The sequence below is a fragment of the Aulonocara stuartgranti genome, assembly GCF_965226115.1.
Source record: "Aulonocara stuartgranti genome assembly, chromosome: 17".
NCBI classification, from domain to species: Eukaryota; Metazoa; Chordata; class Actinopteri; order Cichliformes; family Cichlidae; genus Aulonocara; species Aulonocara stuartgranti.
In genome coordinates, this window is record NC_138953.1 from 831,468 (window position 1) to 852,901 (window position 21,434).

At 45.1% G+C, this 21,434-nt stretch overlaps 2 protein-coding genes across 6 annotated transcripts; one reads left to right on the forward strand and one right to left on the reverse strand.

Moving 5' to 3' along the window:
- Window positions 1-373: 373 nt before the first annotated feature.
- On the reverse strand, window positions 374-21,345 carry glt8d2 (glycosyltransferase 8 domain containing 2). Of its 5 annotated transcripts, none has more exons than XM_082511634.1 (11): window positions 14,839-15,713; window positions 13,678-13,882; window positions 11,501-11,544; window positions 9,946-10,038; window positions 9,604-9,805; window positions 9,361-9,478; window positions 9,197-9,281; window positions 8,709-8,821; window positions 8,396-8,562; window positions 834-946; window positions 374-753 (listed from the first exon to the last, which is right to left on the reverse strand). In XM_082511634.1, exons 3-11 carry the CDS (start codon window positions 11,517-11,519, stop codon window positions 575-577), a joined length of 1,089 nt encoding a protein of 362 aa, XP_082367760.1. In that variant the 5' UTR covers window positions 11,520-11,544; window positions 13,678-13,882; window positions 14,839-15,713; the 3' UTR covers window positions 374-574. The 5 variants fall into 5 exon arrangements, with proteins under 5 accessions (XP_082367760.1, XP_082367761.1, XP_082367759.1 ...); XM_082511635.1 differs by having other exon boundaries at window positions 11,501-11,590; XM_082511633.1 differs by lacking the exons at window positions 11,501-11,544; window positions 14,839-15,713 and adding an exon at window positions 21,333-21,345.
- ankrd16 (ankyrin repeat domain 16) lies at window positions 13,923-19,519 on the forward strand. The gene is made up of 7 exons (XM_082511630.1): window positions 13,923-14,885; window positions 15,704-15,924; window positions 16,000-16,042; window positions 16,403-16,511; window positions 16,645-16,806; window positions 17,901-17,979; window positions 19,298-19,519. The coding sequence occupies exons 1-7, from the start codon at window positions 14,548-14,550 to the stop codon at window positions 19,459-19,461; spliced, it is 1,116 nt and encodes a 371-aa protein (XP_082367756.1). The 5' UTR covers window positions 13,923-14,547; the 3' UTR covers window positions 19,462-19,519.
- Window positions 21,346-21,434: the final 89 nt, after the last annotated feature.

Consider the following 21,434-nt stretch of genomic DNA (forward strand, 5'->3'; position numbering starts at 1 on the left):
ATGAGAGAGAAAAGAGGCATGAACAGAGTCACTGGCTTCATGTCTGGGAACGACGAGTGTGCCTGTTCAAGTTCACATGAAATGTGCACTGTCTGACCTGCTGGGGGCGCAAAAGAGCCCACCGCAGCCTGTCGTTACAGAGCGGACGCAGGCTCTGCCACGCGAGACGACGTTATATTTGAACCAGCTTTTCACAGTCCTCAGGGCTCCTGGGGCCTCTCAGCCCATCACTGTCTGGAGCTGCACACTAAATGAAATCAGTAATATATCCTGGGTAGAAAACTATACAGTTGTATTGTTAGCTTAAGGATAGCGATGACAGATATATGAAGCAGTATGGAAAACATATAAAGATAAGAAACAATCTTAAATGTTAGGTTTGAAATACAGTTTTTATAATGCGACACGTTTCACAAACACACAACAGCATTCAGTCTCTTATGTTCTTTAGATTGGTCAGTTTGGTGTCTCGCTGTTTCAGTGTTACATTCGTGGATTTACTCCTTCGCCCCGTCACTGTAAGCGTGTGTCACGTGACCCTCTGACCGGCTCCTTGGTGCCGCAGCCACGGACCTCAGCTGTCGTCGTCAGGACGTTCCAAAGAGAACCTTCCAGAGGGGTCTGGGATGAACCACTTCTCCCAGCGATCTAAATGCACAGCAGGGTAATTCCAGGGTTTGAACGGGCCATTCCAGTGCAGCAGGTGCGCCTCCTGGAGGAAGTTCTCTGGGTAATGGACATCCGGACTCCAGCCTGGACACACAGCGAAGCTTTTTGGAAACTGAGCTGACGGTGGCACTAATATTCCAGCTGTGTGTGGAGAGCAATCTTACCCAGGTGCCTGACGTGCCACAGAGGGTCCAGTATCGTGTATTTGTCATGAAACACGATTAGCATGGGTGGGGTTGCCACGCCCCCTGCCATGGCACTGCTGTATATGTTTTGTCTGTTGGTGAGAAGGGTTTAAAATCAGATGCAGTGGCCAGTGTAAACAAAAGAAAGAGATTTTTTTGTTATACACCAGTGAGCCTCCATCAGCTACCTCTGCAGGGCTCCGAACAAAACAGTTTACGTCACCCATCTGCTGATGGGATCAATACGCTCGTGGGGGAAAGTACTTTTTAGTGCTTAAACCTAATCAATGAAAAAGTGACTGATAACAAACAATACGTGAACAAATGAAAACCACATAAACAAAGATAAAAAGATAAAACTCTAGACGATAATCACAGTTTCCTGACACACCCCGGCTCTTCAGGAGACGACTCTTTTAGTGTTGCTTTGGCCGGTCACAGCACGCATGCAAAAGGACTCTGTGCATAATTCAGACATGCCAACCGCATCTGAAAGAACTCTGTAATTGGGATGAAGTAGGGAAGAATTTTGGGAGCCGGAGAGGAACGAGGTACAACACATAAGTACGGGATATCACGCCCTCACGTGTCCTGGCTGAAGAAACCTTTATTCACGCCTTTAAGGCAGATGGCGTGTGATGACACGCGCACGGCCCCGCCGGCACATATAGCCGCTGTCATCACAGTCATCAGTTCGATAGCCGCTCTTCACCGAGCCAAACTGCTCAGTGGGGCCACCTTGTGTTGTACCTCGTTCCTCTCCTTCAGGGAACAGACGTTATAGACATAACTATTCGTTCCCTTTCAGTCGATTCACTCGGTACAACACATAAGTATGGGACATATATACACGCCCCACAGAGCAGTCACCGAACCGGAATCGGACCACCACATCCTTAGTGAGTGGTAGACCCAGCAGAAAGGACAGCATGAGCCACCGAAGGGCCTGTAACGTCCAACCGATAAAACCGCACAAAAGTGTGCGGTGATGCCCAACTAGCTGCCGCACAAATATCAGCTACAGGCACCCCTTTAAAAAGAGCCCATGAGGTTGCCATCCCCCTGGTGGAATGAGCTCTCACCCCCTGGGGCAAAGCAAGACCACCGGTGCCGTACGCCAGTGAGATAGCTTCTATAATCCAGTGGGACAGCCTCTGCTTGGACAGAGCTCTACCTCTATTTGGATTAGCGAAGCAGACAAACAGCTGGTCACGTAAACGCACACTCTGAGTGCGCTCAATGTAGGTGCGTAGCACACGCACTGGACAAAGAGAATGCATCCTCCTCTGCTCCTCAGATGCAAAAGGAGGGGAGCAAAAGCTCAGCAACTCAAACTCCACTGAGCTATAAGACGCAGGCATGATCTTGGGAAAATAGGCAGCATTTGGACGCAATACAACCTTGAGACCATCAGGAGAGAACTGTGTGCAGGAGGGATGCACAGAGAGCGCATGAAGGTCACCCACTCGCTTTGCTGAAGCCAAAGCGAGAAGTAATGCAGTCTTATATGAAAGAAATTTCATATCCACAGACTCAGTGGGTTCAAACGGGGGGCTACAAAGGTCCTCCAGCACCAAAGACAAGTCCCAAGCAGGGACACTGGACTTAAGCACGGGCCTCAGCCGGCAAACTCCTTTCAGAAAACGTATGGCGAGGGGATGTGCACCTGGTGTCACCTCGTCAAAGCCAATATGACAAGCAGATATAGTTGCTGAATAAACCTTAATTGTTGAAAATGAAAGGCCCTTATCCAGCAGCTCCTGCGGGAATGTCAAAACACTGAAATGGGAGAGTGTGGCGGTCCTGGCACCATTGCTCGAAGGCTCGCCATTTGTAAGCGCACAAGCCTCTAGTAGATGAGGCCCTAGCGCTCTGAATTGTCGCTATCACACTAGGTGGCAAACCCTTAGCAATCAAGTTTAACCTCTCAGCAGGTAAGCATGAAGGCGCCACAGATCCGGGCACGGATGAACCACTATTTGCCCCTTGCCTCTTGCCAAATAGATCCCAGATCTGAGCCACTATTAAAGGGTGCAACCTCCATTCTCTCACCAGAGGACCCCCTGGAGAGAAGGTCCGGCCCCAGGTTCAGGTGGCCTGGGGCATGGGTGGCTCTTAGATACAGAAAATGAACACCATAACAGCAGAGAGCGAGACAGCTTCAACAGGGGAGGAGAGCGTGTTCCTCCCTGCCTGTTTATGTAAGACACCACTGTTGAATTGTCCGTCCTGACTAAGACATGCTGGCCTCCAGGACTGGACGGAAATGCTTTAGAGCTAAGAACACTGCTAACAGCTCTAAGTGCGGACCAGATCCCTCTCACTGATGCACACTCACACAGCGCTCCCCACCCTCTTAGGGAAGCATCTGTGGACACCACCTTGTGAAACAAAACCCTCCCAATCCGAGAGCCCTGATGCAGCAGCCCGGGCTCCCTCCAAGGACGGAGAGCTAGCATGCAAGACGTGGTTACCGGCAGCCTCCTCCGGAGCTGACGCGATGCACACAAACGGTGAGAGAGAGTCCAGCGTTGAAACGCTCTCATTTTTAACAGTCCAAGCGGCACTACGGCGATCATAGATGCCATCGTGCCCAACAAGCTTAATATGGTCTGGAAACGCAGTCTGCGTCCCAGCTGAAACTGAGCGAGGCAGCGATGAAACGCGGCCACTCTGTGCTCCGACAAACGTGCGCGGCTGGAAAGCGAGCATATTTCCAAACCGAGGAAAGAAATCTGCTGACTCAGGATTAGCGAGCTCTTTTGAACGTTCACAGAGAACCCCAGTGTCTGAATGTGTGACAGAACCAGCGACAGCTGTGTCTCTGCCTGCTCTCTGGAGCAAGCTACGAGAGCCCAGTCGTCCAGGTAGGCTAAGATGCGGATGCCTCTCTTTCTGAGGGGCGCTAGCGCTGCCTCGGCACATTTTGCAAAGGTGCGAGGAGCGAGCGACAGCCCGAACGGCAGCACTAGGTACAGAGGATGTGATCTGTGGTGACTCTGACCTCGTTAAGAAGAGGTGCCAGCGGGCTGTCATCAGGAACCAGCGATCCGAGCTCCACCAGGCACATCGCCCGGTACGTCTGGAGCATGGAGCTCATGGCGTGAGCAGTGCCGGCCTGAGCCCGATAAATCTTCTTCTTCATAGGGGGTGGGTTAGCTAAGTCCAATTCCATGTACTGTCCATAGCCGGGCACAGTGACGCGGGTAGACAGAGGTTTGTCCTATGATGCTGTTAGCTCGCAGAGAAAGTCTGGGAACATGGGAAGGCAGTTTTTGGCTGTTGCGGGCTCCGGTGGGAGGAAAAAACCCGCGAGCCGCGACGGCCTCTGAGCTGGCGGAGGAGAGGGCCAGTCCACCTGCAGCTTCTCAGCAGCACGGCGAAACAGGGAGGAAAGAGAAGTCCGTCAGCGCTCCTGCATGGTTCCGGCTCGTCATCAACTAACCCGTCAACATATTCCATGTGGTCAGCCCAGCTAATTGCGGGGACATCGACCGGATAATCCTTGTCCTCGGACTCGGACGAAGCCGGGGCTCCAGACTCTGAAAGGAGAGGGTCATGCGGTGGGACAGCGGAGCGTCCCAGCACTTTTTCCACAAACGTCACCCGTCTTTCCAGGGTCGAGCGCCGGAGCTGGCGACAAAACGCACAGGCTTCGGGCTCCATCAATGCTCTCCTAGCGTGGCCGATCCCCAGGCAGACGGGGCAGGCATTGTGCTGGTCGCTGTCGTGCAAAGAGAAACCACATCCCTGAGGACAGGGGCGAACAGAAGATTTGTGCTTTGCTCGCTTAGGTTTGGAGTAGAGATGGCACGATACCACTTTTTTATGTCCGATACCGATATCATAAATTTGGATATCTGCCGATACCGATATGAATCCGATATAGTGTTTTTTAATCAACAAAACTGTTTTTTAAAATATCTTGCTGCATTTTGCAAGTCTGCAAGTTCATACTCAAGTTTAAAACAACAACTACACTAAAGCTATTCTGTTATACCTGTATACAAAAAAAATATTTCATAGTTCAGCAATACTGATCAATCTAATAAACTTAAACCTACACCATCCTCACTATTCTGGTATTTTAAAGAGTACTTAGCGTAAATATTAAGCAACCTAACTAATAGGGTTCCAACTCCCAGCAACAACAAAAATAAATAAATAAAAAATAGGGAACCACCCCTCACGCTCCACCTCATGATGCTTAATCGACGTAATCAACCTTAATTTGATGAAGTATGAAAAAAATGCACAGAAATCAATTATTTTTCAAGAAATATTAAATAGATTCAGCATCTTTCTTCAACAAAATTGCAGACAGCACAGATGGTACCATCCCAAAGTAAAAAGTACTATAGCTTACTAGGGTATATATATTAGACTTAATAGTCACTATATACAGTAATTGACTTCTATTCATTTTACATCAAATTAAAACTTTGGGTGTCAGATAATTATTTATTAAAAGCTCGACATTTTAAATGAGAATAAGAAAGAAAAGTATGTCTTTGTGCCCCCTTTTCCCAGTTAATGCCCTATCGGCCCCCCTGGCTAAACTTTGCTAGATCCGCCCCTGCACAGTTACCAGCGTCAGCTACGTAGAAAAAGATCCTGGAGTAGAAAGTAATATTAAATAAATTCTAACAACAGCTGATCAAGCTTAAACGTGCTGCTGTTGTTCAGCCGCTGGTTTCCTCTTTCTGGTGCAAAGTGGGGCAAAAACAAACAAGACAGACGGACTCGCCACAGAAAAGCCGATCAGCTGATCATTAAGCAGTTTCATGATTGAAGTAGCAGCCGGAGAGCGAGAGGCAGTCGCTTGTTAAGCTTAACGCAGGAATGCTTTACAAACATTCAGAGATGGACTTACACACTTGCTTTACTTCTCTCGGGGATAACTTTGTCGGAGATGAAATGCCAGGTTGCTAGCGAAGCTCCACATGCTATCCAGACCACCGACAGGTCCCGCATGCCACAGCCGCTCTATCACGTGATGCATACTGCTCTGACGTGCTAACGTTCTGAGGTGAGTTACGGCGTGTTGCAAGTTTTGTGAGGTGCTTTCGTGATATTTAATGGATCGGATTACATTTTTTATTTTTCTCCGATATCCGATCCAGTAATTTAGGTCAGTATCGGACCGATACCGATACGTAATATCGGATCGGTCCATCTCTAGTTTGGAGTCCAAAGTTCAAAAACGCAAAGCAAAACGCTGCACAGGAAAACTTGAAATTAGCACTCCGCGGGCAGCCTACGCACCAACTGCACGGTGGAGACTAACACTAGGGCTGCCACGATTAGTCGACTAGTCACGATTACGTCGACTAATCGTCGACGACTAATTTAATAGTCGACGCGTCGTTTGAAGCTTTGTAAGATCACAAAAGATCACAAAAGACGCAGGAATCCTCCTGTACCCGCATTAGTAGGCCGATTATGTTACAGCGACACGACGAAGACTGTCCAAATTCAAAGACTCCGACAAATGGACCCTTCATTTCCCCAGATTTGAAGGATGGGTGGGGTGTATACTTCGTGGCCCAACCTATCCCAGAATTCATAGCGCGGCCCAGCTCAGTTTCCAACAATGGCGGCAGCTGGTTAGTTTTAGAATCAGAATCAGAATCAGAATGGGGTTTATTGCCAAATGTTGAGCAGGTTTACAACATTAGGAAATTGCTGCGGTGCTTCAGTGCAAACATAGTGTCATAAATAGCACTTAAATAGACATGGAAAAATAAAAGTAGGGATAAGAATTAAAAGTGCTACGTGGAAAGATATGTGCATGAGATATACATGAGATATATACATGAGAATAAGAATTAAGAGTGCTACGTGGAAAGATATATACATGAGTGCAGGTGGTGATCAGTGCCAAACATGGAATGATGCAGTGACACAGCGTAGGGTCATGTGTTAGTGGCGGGAACAGTCATATGGTTATTGTTCATGTGTCCAACAGCAGAGGGGAAGAAACTGTTCTTATGGCGAGAGGTTCTGGTGCGAATGGACCGGAGCCTCCTGCCTGAGGGGAGCAGGTCAAACAGACTGTGTCCAGGGTGAGAAGGGTCAGCTGAGATCCGAGCTGCACGCCGGATTTTAACTTTACTCTTATTATTCTTTCTGGGTCACAAAATAAACGTTTAACATATTTTCAGGCGAGAATGTAGCTGTGTAAACCTCAAATATCTGCTCAGTTTATCAAGACACCACATATTTTCAAAAGCGCTCCGACGTTTTCGGAGACGTCTGTTACCCACTAGCTCGATAGCTAGACGGGGGCTAGGCTCACTAGCGCCGTGAGAACACCGGACTCCCCGCAAATCGTTTTCAAACCCACCGCCGTCTTTGGCTACTCAGGTTAAATATATATGAGTCACTTAGACTTAACTTAAAAATGTTATTGTTTGGCTTTTTTCAGTATTTTATTTGTTCCTGAGTAAATCAGTTTGTCTGAGATTAAAGTTATAGTTTTTACACAGCTGAATAAACGTCAAGCAGACAGCTGATTATCAGAAGTGTGAGATGCTCCAGAATATACTCCGGTGTCCTGTTATATTTTAGATAGCAAGGAGTTTATTAAACTTCACCAAAACAATCTGCAAATTTCATTTAAATGTAATAAACTATCATCTTGTCTTTATTTTTAGTTAGCACCTTAAACACTTAAAGCTGTAAGCTAATGATAGTTATATAAGAGCAGATGCTGCTGGTGCAATAAGCTGTACGCTGTACGTCCAATGGATGATGATCTGATTAGTCGACTATCAAAATAATCGTTTGTGGCGGCCCTAGCTAACACCAACAGGGGCAGTCCAACTCAGCAGAGGTGTTCTCCGCGAGGTGAAGAGCGTAAGAACTGAGGGACGACTGTGATGACAGCGGCTATATGTGCAGGCGGGGCGTGCGCGTGTCATCACATGTGAATAAAGGTTTCTTCAGCCAGGGCACGCGAGGGCGTGATATCCCGTACTTATGTGTTGTACCGAGTGAACTGACTGAAAGGGAACAGCTCTGTGTACGTATCTCACCCCAAACCACAGCACTGCTGCAACATACAGAGGCTAGTTAGCTAACTGTAGTTACGAGTGGTTCAATGGCTTTTTACAGTATATCTGTGGGATATCGCTCGCCATCACAGCTGCTTCACTCTAAATGCCAGACACTGGCCTTCATATGCAAAACTGTAGGAACATCTGCAATAAAAGGTTTAAATCCACAAACACACTTTTAGTAAGCTGACAGATGTAACGACAGGTAGGTCATGTAGGGAGTGACGTGTGGCTCTTCGGGGTCAACTTAATAAAGTTTTATTGGTTGAAAGCTGACACAAAGCCTTTATAACTTACAACTGTGATCCTTACAGGTTTGCTGTGCATTGTCGACGTATAGACAGTACCGTATAGAGATCTAAAATATGTAGCGCTTGACCTTTGACCTCTCTTTCAAGGTAAAATAAGATCAAAGTTTCATAAACCAAATCTACTGTTCATATTGGTAACATTTAGGAAATGACACTAGTTTAAGGAGTTTACCTGAAATTCTCCTCCATCCACTTCTCCAGCTCTTTGGTGACCTTCTGCTTCTTCCACTCGTTCATATCTGCCACAAAGACTCCAGGGTTGAAAGAGCAGTCGCTGGGGTTGATGCCCAGGTCTTTCACTTCCTGTTTCCTGTAGTCCAGGAAGCCCATGTAGGTTGTCTAGGGGACGAGCTCAGAGGGGAGAATACCAAATAATAATGACTGAATCCCTCCCACATGTTACTATGTCAAATAAAACCTCTTTAATGTGAGATTTACACGAGGCATAAAAGTCTAACATCATAACAGAAGCCGTAAAAATCCACCTGCATCCCGATGCTGCGCACCGTCTCGTGTGTGGAGGGAAGGTCGCAGTCTGTGGCAAAAGCAGCCGCGTGTCCTGGCTTCAGCTTGATATTAAACAGATCCCTGATGTCACCTGAAACACAACCAGACTGCTGTATTTGTCCCCATCCTGATACTCGTCACACTTTCATGCTTCAGATCCTAAAACTCATTTTAATAATTAACAAACAGAACCCGAGTAAAGGCAAATGATGATGTATTTATTTAGAGATCTTCTGGGTTTAGTTCGTTCTCTAGGAGCCAATAAAGGGCTCCTTTGACTTCACTGGGTCATGTCAGGGTCTACCTCTGAATTCAGCCGTTTAGTAACTCTGTGTGACGCTCCTCGGTAGCACAGTTGTGTCTAATGTAGAAGATTACACATGTGTGTACAGATCATTTAAACACTTATTGAATCATTCGGTTTAATATGGAATCCTTTTATTAGACTGACTGTAGACATGCGTACCCTGCACGATGATGTCATCATCTAAGTATATAACCCTCGAGTGGAGGATGTCGAGCAGAGGGAGGTAAAACCGCACAAAGTTGAGCTGCAAAACAAAGTTTTTTATTTCTTTGAGACAGGAACTCTGTGCTTGGTTTGGCTGATGGCACGGATGCAGCACTCACGGGATGTAAGAGATCGGGTCGAGATGAATCTGGCTTCACCTTTCCAACAAGGACCATCGGGTTAAATTCCACTATCTTGTAGCGGATGCCTTTGAGTTTTGTCTTCTCTATGTACCTCCTACGTGACACAAAAGGAAGATTAGGTGAGAAATACTCACTTTGGGCAACAATACTGGGAGAAAACCACTGATCTCCATATTTGGAACAAAGTGCGGTTCATATTTTTGTAGTTCAAAGATGCACCTCGTGAGTTTGACAGCATCACGAAGAGTAACAACGTAGAAGAAAACACTGGCGTCTGTGTTGCTGATGATGCTGTTGATGGTTGCCATGGAGGCACCCATGCGCTCCTCTGATGCACAGATGACGACGGGCACGACATCATGCGCTTCTGCAGCGTGTTCCTGAGAAACTTGTCCTGCATTCTTGGGGCTTTTCCTGTTCTCTGTCAGGAATCAGGAGTGTAGACTGGTTTATGCTCAATTTCAGTGGGATCCTTTTCACTTAAGGAGAGTAACATATTTCACATTTGGAACATTAGTGAGTATTTCTCAGATTAAGTAGTGAAGACCAACGCTGACGCACCTGAGAGTCTTGGCCGAGTGGAGGCTCTGAGCAGTGTACTGCGCAGGAGGAGGCACACCATCAGCACCAGCAGCACCAGCAGGATCCGATTGACTGAAACGCGATCGCTCAGTGTTTGAGTGCAAAACTAAAGAAGTTTGTCTCAAAGCAGATTGATGCCGTAAAACAACAAGAGCTGTCTACGTTTAGAAGGAACATCATAAACCACAGACTTGTGCCTGACCTCATCTGTCAGCTTGCCCATCATCACTGTGTCTCATGCACATCCTGCACCATCCTCACATGTCCTCCTTTGACACGCTATCACATGCTCGCTCTACATCAGCAGAGACAGAAACTCCCTCTGATCCTCTCTATTCCTCTCCATCAACTGATATCCTCATGTTGGTGATGTTCAGGATCAACATTGGATCTGACCAATCACACCGTTGTGACATCATAGCTGTCCACTCAGGGAAACAGGTCAGGGTCAGGATGTGATTGTGGTTAGGGCTGAGTGATGTGACGGTGTTTCCATCACTACAGCGTGATCGATGTTGAACCAGGACCGACATCAGTTTGTTGATCCAGGAACATCAGCACGGCGACATCAGATTGAGCCTCCACCAACACAGTCAAAGGAAAGTACAAGTAAGAATAATAAAAAATAAAAATGAGGCTCTTTATGGCTGAGCCAGACAACAGTCTGCTGTTCATTAGCTCAGGTTGGCTTAAAGCGACTGAAAGCTTTAAACCAAAGAAAGAAAAAAGACTTCACAGAGACGCTGGCTGCAACAATAGGCAGGTAACGGCTACCTTTATGCTAGCAATGGTACAGTGATTCTCAGTCGCACAGCAAAGACAGAGAATAAATCATCCCATAAATAATTAAGTGATTATCAGCTGTTACTATAAAAAGTAAAACATGTCCATTTTCAAAATGCTTTGTGTATTTCCTCCAGCTGTGAGACACACCAGAGAGGAAGGAGGGTCTGCAAACACAAGCGTACTTTGGTTTTTGTGCAGCCGTCCGGGTACTGTAGCTAGTGCTAACTGGAGTCTGCACAGCATCCTGACTCGTTACCTAGAACCACGGATTAGTGAAAGCACTTAAGGATTGCTCTCACAGTATGAGAGAATCCAGTTACCAGTCGAGTTAAGTGTTAAAGGTTTGGCTAGTAGAAGGTGGATTTCCTGAAGGCGAGTAAAGTGGAAAATGTGCCTTTTCTGTAGAAAGAAAACAGCGTGAAAAACACTGGAGTTACTGAAATTTGCACACATGCAGCTTTTACTTTTTAACAACCGCATGCAGTTCAGGAATAAGTCGTTACAGCCTGCTGTCTATCCCATTCCATAGATATTTGGTGCATGTGCATGACTGCTTCCTCTTCCTGGGGAAAAATAAGGGGACCTTTACTGGCAACAGCTGTCCAGTGGATGCACAGTGGACGTGAATGCAAAGCACATGCAGACAACACAATCTGCTAACGTTACTTCTCAGCTACATGTCAGCTAATACTGCTGGACGACATGAATCAGTCTTTATCCATTTGCATCACACTTTGGTTACACTTACTTTTTCTCAGGAGAGCCATGTTTTCTATTTGCTTCCAGGGACATCTGCACACACACCAGAACAGAGAAGGAGAGAGCTATGAAGCCACTTCTGAGGAGCAAAAGATGAAATATTTTGTAATTTGGCCCCTCAGGGAGGGGAGCCCTGAAACCTGCCAACACAGCTAACAGCCCTGAAATGTGTTTTTATTTCTAAAGATGACAGCTCTCATATGTTTGCAGTGCAGGGAGTGTTACTGTCAAACAACCTGATGACTGCTGTTTAGAAGCAGCGTCTTCTACAGCTGTGAATAATCTGAGGTAGTCTGACAGAGTACAGCTGTAACCCTACGAACACAAAGCAGAGAGGCCGTCTGTGCAGAACAATCAGTCCTTACGTGTTCCTCTCTCAGCTGCTCGCGTTAGGAGTCACCGCAGCGCAGCATCCGATCTCGCCCTCCCTCTAAACATCACTGCACTCCTCATCAGTCTTTGGCTGCTTTTTAGTCATTTTGAGGACAGTACCTGACCATACTGGGAGGGATATTTCTTTTGTTTGACCAGTCACTCAACACTTACTATTAAAGTGTAAAAAAGGCATCCTGTCATAAAACATACAGCTTTTCCCATTTCTTTAGTTGAATCTGCAAAAAAATGCCCAAAAGCATAGAGCAGTATTTTACATAAACAAGCTGATTCCCAAAGAGCTGACATATGCTGTGTACACGTGGACGACAAATGAATGGCAGGCCTAAAAAACTATTTGAAGCAAATGAAGAGCATGGGTAAAATCCAGCAAACGCCTGACCTGAGGGCTGGATCTGGGGCTTCGGCCCATCCATCTACCATTTGTCAAAGTCTCGTTAGAAACGGCCTCAATTCAAATTGTTGTCCGTATGTATGGAAGAGGTTAGGGGAGAGGTACAGCAGTGCGTGTCCAGAGGCATGTGTAAAACACGGGGAGGCTCTGTCACGGTGTGGTGTCGGGGATCCTATCACACTGGGATTAGGAATGATAACAGTGGAATCGTAACACTAGCAGGAAGGAAGCTCGTATCTCTGAAGTGTGACGTACACGATCATTCCTAAGCCAGTAGGTTTGTTTCTAAGCTCGAACAAAAGCTACAGTGAAAAGTAACACAAAAAGACCTTTGCATGAAGCAGAGTGATGTGACCAGACACAGATTCAGTGAGACAAGGGCTGACACGTGGCTGAGTCCAAAGTATTTCCTTCCTTTCTGGTGCCGGCTGCATCGGGGCATGTGTTTGCCTACCAGCCTCTCAAACCTTTATACAAATACAACAAATGCTCACACAGTGAACGGAGGGGTGAAGTCTCCCCTTTCATGAGACAAATAAGGGATTCTTACCAACACCCCATTAATTATGCTTTAAGTTTAAAATGTAAAATCTGCCCAGAGAGGATGGCAGCTTGATTAGCTCATAATGACGCCTACTCTGCAGCCTTTCACCAGAGCTGCTGTCAGCTGAAATACAACAGGACTTGCAGTTTGTGTCCTGCATTTGTTTCTGGTTTATTTGCTGCTCTTCAGAGAATTCAGAAACATCTGGAACTGCTTAGCTTTAGCTGGGAAGAGCAGAGCTGCCCAACAGCTGGGCTGCATTTGAACAACTCATCATTTACAGAAGTTACACTTTAGTATTCTTGTATGTAATATGTCCTCTTAATGCATCTCAGTGCAGTTTCACATTGTCAGTGTCAGTTTATACCAATAGTTTAACAAGTGCGTGATATTATACTTAGATTTAGAAAACCACTTTTTCACCATCAGCACAAAGTCCTCACGGTGTGTGAATCTGTGATGGTGCAGTGCAGAAACCATCACTCTGAAAACAGTTTGTGTTTGTCCTCTGTCCACAAAGAGCCATTAATGTAGAGAAGTAACTGAAACAGACGCTTTCACCGAGCGCTGAGAGCTGAAGTTAAAAGCTTAGATGGAAATCTTTAAGCAGAGCACGTTAGTGTAAAATGACAAAAAGCTCTATGGTTTACTTAAACCCTTACACATTACAACATCATGCAACCATAACAGACATAAAACTATCTGTAGAACAAAAAAGAGGAATAAAAGCTCCTTTAGATGGCAAAGCATGAAGGTGTGTCAGTGCTGCTTTGATACGACAGCCATCTTTTGTTTTTAAGTGCAGTACAAAGTCAAATGTTTGAAACACACTCACCAGCAAGAACAGCGTGGAGGTTACAGCTAGTCCCATTCATGGAGCTGATGGTCCGTGTTGTAAAACCTCTGAGGACTGAGACTCACCCGCTTTTCTCTCCCCCCACCTTTTCCTCCAGATGTGACTCGTCTTGTTGGTCTTCTTCTTGTTAGCCAGATGCTGGATTATCTCGTTTAGAAGACCAGTGACGGCAATATCTGATCCACTTTTGGTATTTTGTCAGAGAGAAAAAGAAAGTCTGTGATATTACCCTCATGAGATGTGTTAACATTATTCCAGTAATCATTTATTAACCTAAATTTTCTTTATTATTTAACTACATTAAAGACAATTTAGAGTCTAAACGACCAAAATTGTCTTTAATGTAAAGAGCAAAGTGATTTGCAACGTGAACTCTCTAAAGTTTAGAGAGCCATATCACGTTGCTACAACAACTACATCTCCCACAATCCACATGGCCACGCCCTCCTATAAGGGCAATGATGCTCTTTCTTTCCTAATCCAAGTGACGGCTCTAACCTTGTTTTGACTGTTGTATAAAAGGTTTCTCATCAAATTGTAGCAATATGTACACACTGTATAATTCAGGTCATTTTAATCTTAAATTGCAAAAAAAAAATCTATTAGTGCTCATAATAATATTTAGAATTTTGATCAAGCTATAAGTACGTAAAAAACCAAACACTTGCGTGCTTTATGTTGGTTTCAGAGGTACAGGGTTAGGTCATGGTTGGCCACGTGATTTTAAGCAGCTCAACCAGGAATCGCGCTGGTAAACAGGCCAGCGTGTGTTCTTCAACACTTCAGAGTAACTGTTCTTATTTTGGCCCGTAGGCCAGTTTCTGCTCCAGCATTTAACTTCCACCCAGCATGGATGAAAACACTTCGAAGCTGCTAGTGAAGCTCACTCAGGACGGACAGTTGGCCGCGCTGGAGAAACACATAACATTAGGCGGCTCGACTGCGGCGCAAACTGTCAGTGGCAAACACTTCGGCAAGTCGGGAGACACCTTGCTGCACTACGCCGCAAGGCATGGACACCTGGACATTGTAAAGTACCTGATAAAGAGGGTTGGCTTGGATGTAGAGGTGTACAACAACGACTATAAGAGGCCGCTACACGAAGCAGCCTCCATGAGCCACAAGGACTGTGTTAGCTACCTGCTCCAAGAAGGCGCCAAAGTGGACAGTCTGAAGAAGGCTGACTGGTGAGAAAGAACCTGTTAACGTGTTACTACATTACTGTAACCCTACTCCAAAAGGAAGGAGGAAGAAGTAAGCGCCATCTTTCCCGGGTTCACTTTAAAGCTGGCTTCGCTGTGGGAGGGGTTATCGCCCTTCGATAGCTCAGTTGGTAGAGCGGAGGACTGTAGAGGCTGAATGCTGACATCCTTAGGTCGCTGGTTCGAATCCGGCTCGAAGGAGTTACCTTTTTTAACTCGACAGAACAGTACAACTATAAACAAATGGCGTAATATTAGCTAAATATACCTGAAGGAGCGGCTTTACTTTTCTTTAATATACTTCAATAAATTTGTGTTTCTAGTTGGAAATCGAAGGGGCTTATTGGTAAAAATAGCTGACAATACAATACGTTATTACAATTAAATGTACATTATTTCAAATTCAGGCTTTACAGTCCAGCCCTGTTAAACACTGACTGTTCTACAGTGCTCAGACTGTATCTGTGTGCTCCGTTTGGGGTGTATTCAGTACGGTCGTTTAAAATTAACATGAAAGAAATTGTAATATTATTTTTTTCATAAGCTACTCTTAAAATGTGACGATATTACACGTTGTATAATATGTTCCATGATTGTAGCGCAGGAAACAAATAAAAACAGGTCAGTAGGACAGCAGCAGCACATTATCTTTCCAACTTCACTCCATATTTCGCCTGGTTATCCACGCCCCCTAGTGGCTCTATCAGTAAGTACGGGACAGATCTTCTACATAGAGTGTACGAATATATCCACCAATTGCAGTAAGTTTGTTTGTCAGAGGAGATTTGTGTCTCTGCTCTCAGGACTCCGCTGATGATGGCGTGCACTCGGAGGAACCTGGACGTGATCCAGGAGCTGCTTTGCCACGGTGCCGACCCCGCACTGAGAAACAAGGACGGCTGGAACTCCTTCCACATCGCCTGCAGAGAGGGAGACCCTGTGGTCATACAGCACCTGCTCCTTGTTGCACCAGACGTCTGGAGGACGGAGAGCAGGACACGCAGGACGCCACTACACACCGCAGGTGTCTGTACTTACAGTATGTGGAGATGTGACGTGAGGGGAAATCATATAACTTACACTTTCTCTGTTCATCCAGCAATGCATGGATGTGAGGAGGTGGTTAAGGTCTTGCTGGACAGGTATGTTGAAATTTTACATGGAGACTAATTCTGCTGCATATTTAACGCCAAATCCAGTCAACTCTGGATGCTGTCTGACTTTAGTTGTCAGCAGTTCTTACATATATAGCCCATGTCAACTCAAAATGCCCTAAAATGACAAATTCACAGTATAAAAATGTATTTAAATGTGACGCAGAAGTCAAAGGTTAGATAGATGTTATAAAATTTAAGTTGTTTTTTATGACACTGAAAATTTCTGCACTCTTAAATTTCTGCGACTTCTTTTGGCACAAATGTAGCTCCACCTGCTTGATGCTGATTCGCAGCTCACGGATAACTTTGTCTGACTGATCCTTACATTTACTGGTGTTTTTCCAGATGTGGCTACATGCCTGACAGCACTGACAGCTGTGGAGTCACGCCTTTCATGGACGCCATCAGGAATGGACACATCTCTGTGGCCAGGCTTCTTTTAGACGAGCACCAGGTGGAGGAAAGCAGTCCCCTGCAGTAATGTTTCTGCACTGACGTAGTTATATGTAGTGTCTCCACCTGACCTGTGTGTGTGTGTGTGTGTGTGTGTGTGTGTGTGTGTGTGTGTGTGTGTGTGTGCGCCACAGGCATCTGCAGCAGCTGCTGACATACTCGGGGCTCAGCCAGTGCACCAGGTAGCCGTCACAGGCCAGGATGAGGCTCTGCGGTTTCTGGTGAAGGACTTGAATGTCGAGGTGAACCAGAGGGCGACCAGCATCCAGCTCACCGCCCTGCATTACGCTGCCAAGGTCAGAGCAGGGATTTCCCTCTGGTCTCCTTCAGCAGTCTGGTGGGAAGCTTCGGAATGGTTGGGAAAGATAAATAAATAAGCGTAGGAATGTAAGGAAAGGGACCAAGATGGGATGACTTGAGAAGTTTCAGGTATTTTGCTGTGTTGTTGTGTGGAGTGGTTAATATTTACTAACAGCAGAGCCTCGTCATGGCTCAGCTGGTGGAGCGGAGGATGTCGAGGCGTGACGCTGAAATTCACGGGTTGCTGGTTTGAAGGAGGAATAGTTTCATCCTTCAGGAATATTACATTTATCTTTCCAAACCTTTGTGTCAAACATGTGGCCCGAGAGCCGGAATCGGCCCGGCAAACACTCTAATCCGGCCCCCTGCACAGCTTTGGGAAAAGTGCAGAAGTGCATCTATTTTTACTGTATTTTCATTCGTTTTCCAGCTTTTGATAAAGACCCATCCCCACGCCTGACGGTCATGCTGTACGAATTAAATAACGTTTTTCCACTGTGTGGGAAAACTGTGGAAAAACGTTACTGCAGTCAGTTCAAACTTTTACAAAAGGACATTTTCTGTGAACTGACAAAAATGTCATATTTTATAATTACAGGACAGTCTTCACAATGAACTAACAGCACTTTTCCTGTACTTTGACCCCTTTATGGCGTAGTTTCACTGATGCAGTCCAGATGAGCTGGCTAAACAACAACAGCTGGTGATAAGCTAATGTTAGACGTGGGTGAAAAAAATCCCACTTTCTCTCTGATAAACAGTTTGATTACATTTACACATTGTATGAGAGGTCATTTGCTAAGTGTCCAACAATGTTTGATTCACTGATATTTAATGTTAGCTAACAGCAGCTAACAGCAGCTAACAGCAGCTAAAGCAGTGCTTACTGATAGAAAAGTGCTCTTCATTACAAGAATTACTGGAGGCTGTTTTATGTCGTCTGTGATTGTAGCCATGAAGAGTGAATGAACAGTTTTCTCAGACTGCTGATACAAGACTCACATACCGAACATAACGAGAACAAAAGCCTCGAGGCAAAGCACGGGCTACAGATCCTTCTCCGAGTCGCACTGACATGCATCTCTTTCAGGAGGGCCACACGTCCACTATAAACACACTGGTGGAGCTGGGAGCGGATCCTCATGCCCGGGACAAGAAGGGGAGGACTGGTAGGATGACCTTCTCAGTGCCTTTATGTAAAGTTATTTTCTCTGACCATGCAGCTTAATCAGAGATAATTATTATCTGTGATTATCTAACAAACAATGCCATCCATGAAGTGTCCAGTGTGCCGTGTGTTCTGCAGCTGAAATACTGCTTTTGTTCAGCCAGTTGAAAACGTAATACGGATCATGTGACGAGGGGAAATAACACGTGACCTTTTCTGGCTTCACGCACACTAACAGTCAGGATACTTGGTACACAGTGATGGACGTCAGCTGGTTACGTGAACACTGCGTTTGTCAGTCTGGTGATGAGTGAAGTTTTCATGGAGGAGGCGATGTTTGCAGCATATGGCAAACAGAGACAGGTCCACAGGCAGCTGCTTTCAAATGAAAATAATAGAAACATATGAGCAGTTTAAACACAATACAAGCTGAAAGCAGCAGTGTGAGTGTGTGAGCTTTGACATGTCGCTCCACTTTATTAATAAGGTTTTGCCTGTTTGATGTCGTGAGGAATAAAGGCTCAGAGTCGCAGCTCTGTCATTCAGACAGAAATGAATGTTTAGATTAATGCTTTGTTTTTCTGAGTAATTTTATTCCACGATTCTTATCGATGCTCATCAGGGAAGACTTTAAGAAGCCTTAGACCTTCCTACTGTCCGTGCACGGAGTTCTGTTCCAGGAATGATGGTGCTATATTCCAGAGAACTGATTGGTCAGTAGGCGGTAATCTCGTACCTACTGATTTCTTATCTCATACACATCTTGCACTGGAGCAGGTTATAGGGATGCAGCATCATTTTCCACGCCATGCACCGCTGCAGCAAGTGAACCAACATAAAAAATCCACCATTTTTAGTTTACAGGCTTCATTAAGCTTTGGTTGGACTCTTTGAAATAACGTGAAAGCTGCACAGTTAATACTGGGTGAACGTCTGTGACGGCTTTACTTCTCTTTTTGTCACTAACATCAAACAAAGAAAGATCTGTTCCTGTGTTTTGCATACACCTGTGCACGTCCCTCGTTTGCATTCATTCAGTCTGAAAAATGAACCTGCAGAGACTCATCAGCGCAGTGCTCCATAGTGACCTGTAACATCTTCAGCGTTACAGAAACAGCACCAAGCTTCTGAAATGGGAGAGTCGTCTGTTGGCTCTCATAAAACTCATTTACAGGAAATATGTCGGCACAGTGAATGAAACAGATTTGGAAACAGGAACAGAGTTAGTTTGTCTTTTCATTGTCATATGGTGATAATGTCACCACCAAAACTCAGTTGTTACAGGAAGCAGTTTTTTACTGCTGTTTCTCTTCTCCCAGCTCTTCACATGGCGTGCATTGGGCAGCACGCAGACGCAGCCAGGACGCTCCTGCAGCTCGGCCTCAAAGATTCTGAGGATGCGTCCGGCACAACCGCCAGGCAGCTGGCCAGGAAACCCCACGTAGTGCAAGTGTTTGAACGTGACCTGGCACACAGACCCTAATCAATCCTTGAAACATTGAGTTCTTAATTTATTGAAATAAAGAAAAGCTGAAGCCTAATAGTGTGATTCAAGTTATTTTGCACAGATTGTGTGGATTACAATAAAAACTGTGTTTGCTAAAAGACGCAGGTTTAGACATGATCATGCTAACAGTAATCTCACTTTACCTGATAAACTCTGCATCCTGCCAGGACAGCTCGTGGCGACACAACACAAAAATGCAGCTTTCATTGTCGGCCACTACATTTGATACTGTTTGACAATCTGCTTGGCTGCCTGTTGTTTCTACTTAAAAATATGTTGGTCTTGGTGACTATCTATATGAGCTCAAAGCAGCCCACACACCGATGTAGGACTTGGGACTTTTCTGTTTGCCAAACAGGTGTGTCATGCATATATGTTGTTGCAGCAGTTGAGCATATTGCCCATGCTATGCTCAATAGGCAAAGTTCCAATTCACTAAAAGTTTCTGTACATTTTTGAGACTGTGATGGAAACTATCACAAAGAAAATGAAGCCACAGCGTTTGTTTGCTGTAGTTTTTTTGTTCAGCTTCACACAAGCGAATGAAATGACACAGTACGTGTGTCAAATGTCTGTAATAATTGGCAATCAATTGCTATAATTGACAAGTAAGGCATAAAACCAATGGATGCACTCCTGCTAGAACCCTATGATTACAAGACAAAACACCGGCTCAAATTACAGCTACTATTAACTACTGGTGTAGAAACATGGAAAACGGGACTATAATAAAGCCTAACTCAGTGGACCAGAAATACATATGTTATCCTTATTGTACTTTAAGCTTCTGACCAAGTCCTCCAAGTTTTCCCATGTCACACCCCTGCTGATTCAGCTGCACTGGCTCCCTGTTAAATTCAGAATCCACTTTAAGATAAGATAAGATAAGATAACCTTTATTAGTCCCACACGTGGGAAATTTGTTTTGTCACAGCAGGAAGTGGACAGTGCAAAAGTTATGAGGCAAAAATTAGAATACAGTAAGAATAAATACAGTACACAGCTGTACAGAATAGAATAAAATAATATATACAGTAGAATAAAATAAAATAAATATACAATAAGATAAAAATAGAATACAAATACTATATACAACTGAGTAAAAATACAACGATGACAGAAGGATTATTGCACTTAGTATTATTGCATATGTATGGATGTGTGTGCTTGATCAGTTAAAGTCTTTATTATGGAGTCTGACAGCAGTGGGGAGGAAAGACCTGCGAAATCTCTCCATCCCACACCGTGGGTGCCGCAGTCTCCCACTGAAGGAGCTGCTCAGTGCTGTCACAGTCTGCTGCATGGGGTTTAAGGTTTTGACCTTGACTTTCAGGGCTCTGCATGGACAAGCACCAACATATATAAGTGAACTTTTACATCCATACATTCCCAGCAGGTCCCTGAGGTCATGTGACCAGGGCTTGCTTGCTGTCCAACACACGAGGCTGAAAACAAAAGGCGACAAAGCTTTTGGAACTGTGGCCCCCAGATTGTGGAACTCTCTCCCTTTGAGCCTGAGCTCTGTGGACTCAGTGGTCGCTTTTAAAAAACAGCTAGAAACCCATCTTTTTAAACTTGCTTTTAGTTGATTTTTAGTTTTAGGTTTTAGCTTCTGTGAAGCACTTTGTGATTTTTATCTTGAAAGGTGCTATATAAATAAAGTTTTACTTACTTATGCTTAATGAGTGAGTCACATTTAAATATATTTGGCCGTATTGCGTTAAAACAGTTTATGAGATTGTTATTTAGCTGTGGATATGTCACACTACCTTCCGGCACTGGTAAGGTTTCCCACATCAACACAGTGTTTGGCCCATATCTACTTTGTCGGGTTCTGGTCACCCTACCTGATCCCTGCCGGCTGTAACGCACAGGTGCAACACTGTGCTTTGTGAAGCAGTGCGTCCACACCATTGGCCCACACAGGTACCCGGTACGACGCTTCTTCA

Coding starts and splice junctions, on each gene's coding strand:
- glt8d2 (XM_082511633.1), bottom strand. CDS start 13,717: ATGAATGGGACTAGCTGTAACCTCCACGCTGTTCTTGCTG. Junction 10,039..13,677: donor CCTCCACGCTGTTCTTGCTG/GTGAGTGTGTTT, acceptor ATCGCGTTTCAG/TCAATCGGATCCTGCTGGTG. Junction 8,563..8,708: donor TGCGCAGCATCGGGATGCAG/GTGGATTTTTAC, acceptor CTCGTCCCCTAG/ACAACCTACATGGGCTTCCT.
- ankrd16 (XM_082511630.1), top strand. CDS start 14,548: ATGGATGAAAACACTTCGAAGCTGCTAGTGAAGCTCACTCAGGACGGA. Junction 16,043..16,402: donor GTTAAGGTCTTGCTGGACAG/GTATGTTGAAAT, acceptor GTGTTTTTCCAG/ATGTGGCTACATGCCTGACA. Junction 16,512..16,644: donor TTCTTTTAGACGAGCACCAG/GTGGAGGAAAGC, acceptor TGTGCGCCACAG/GCATCTGCAGCAGCTGCTGA.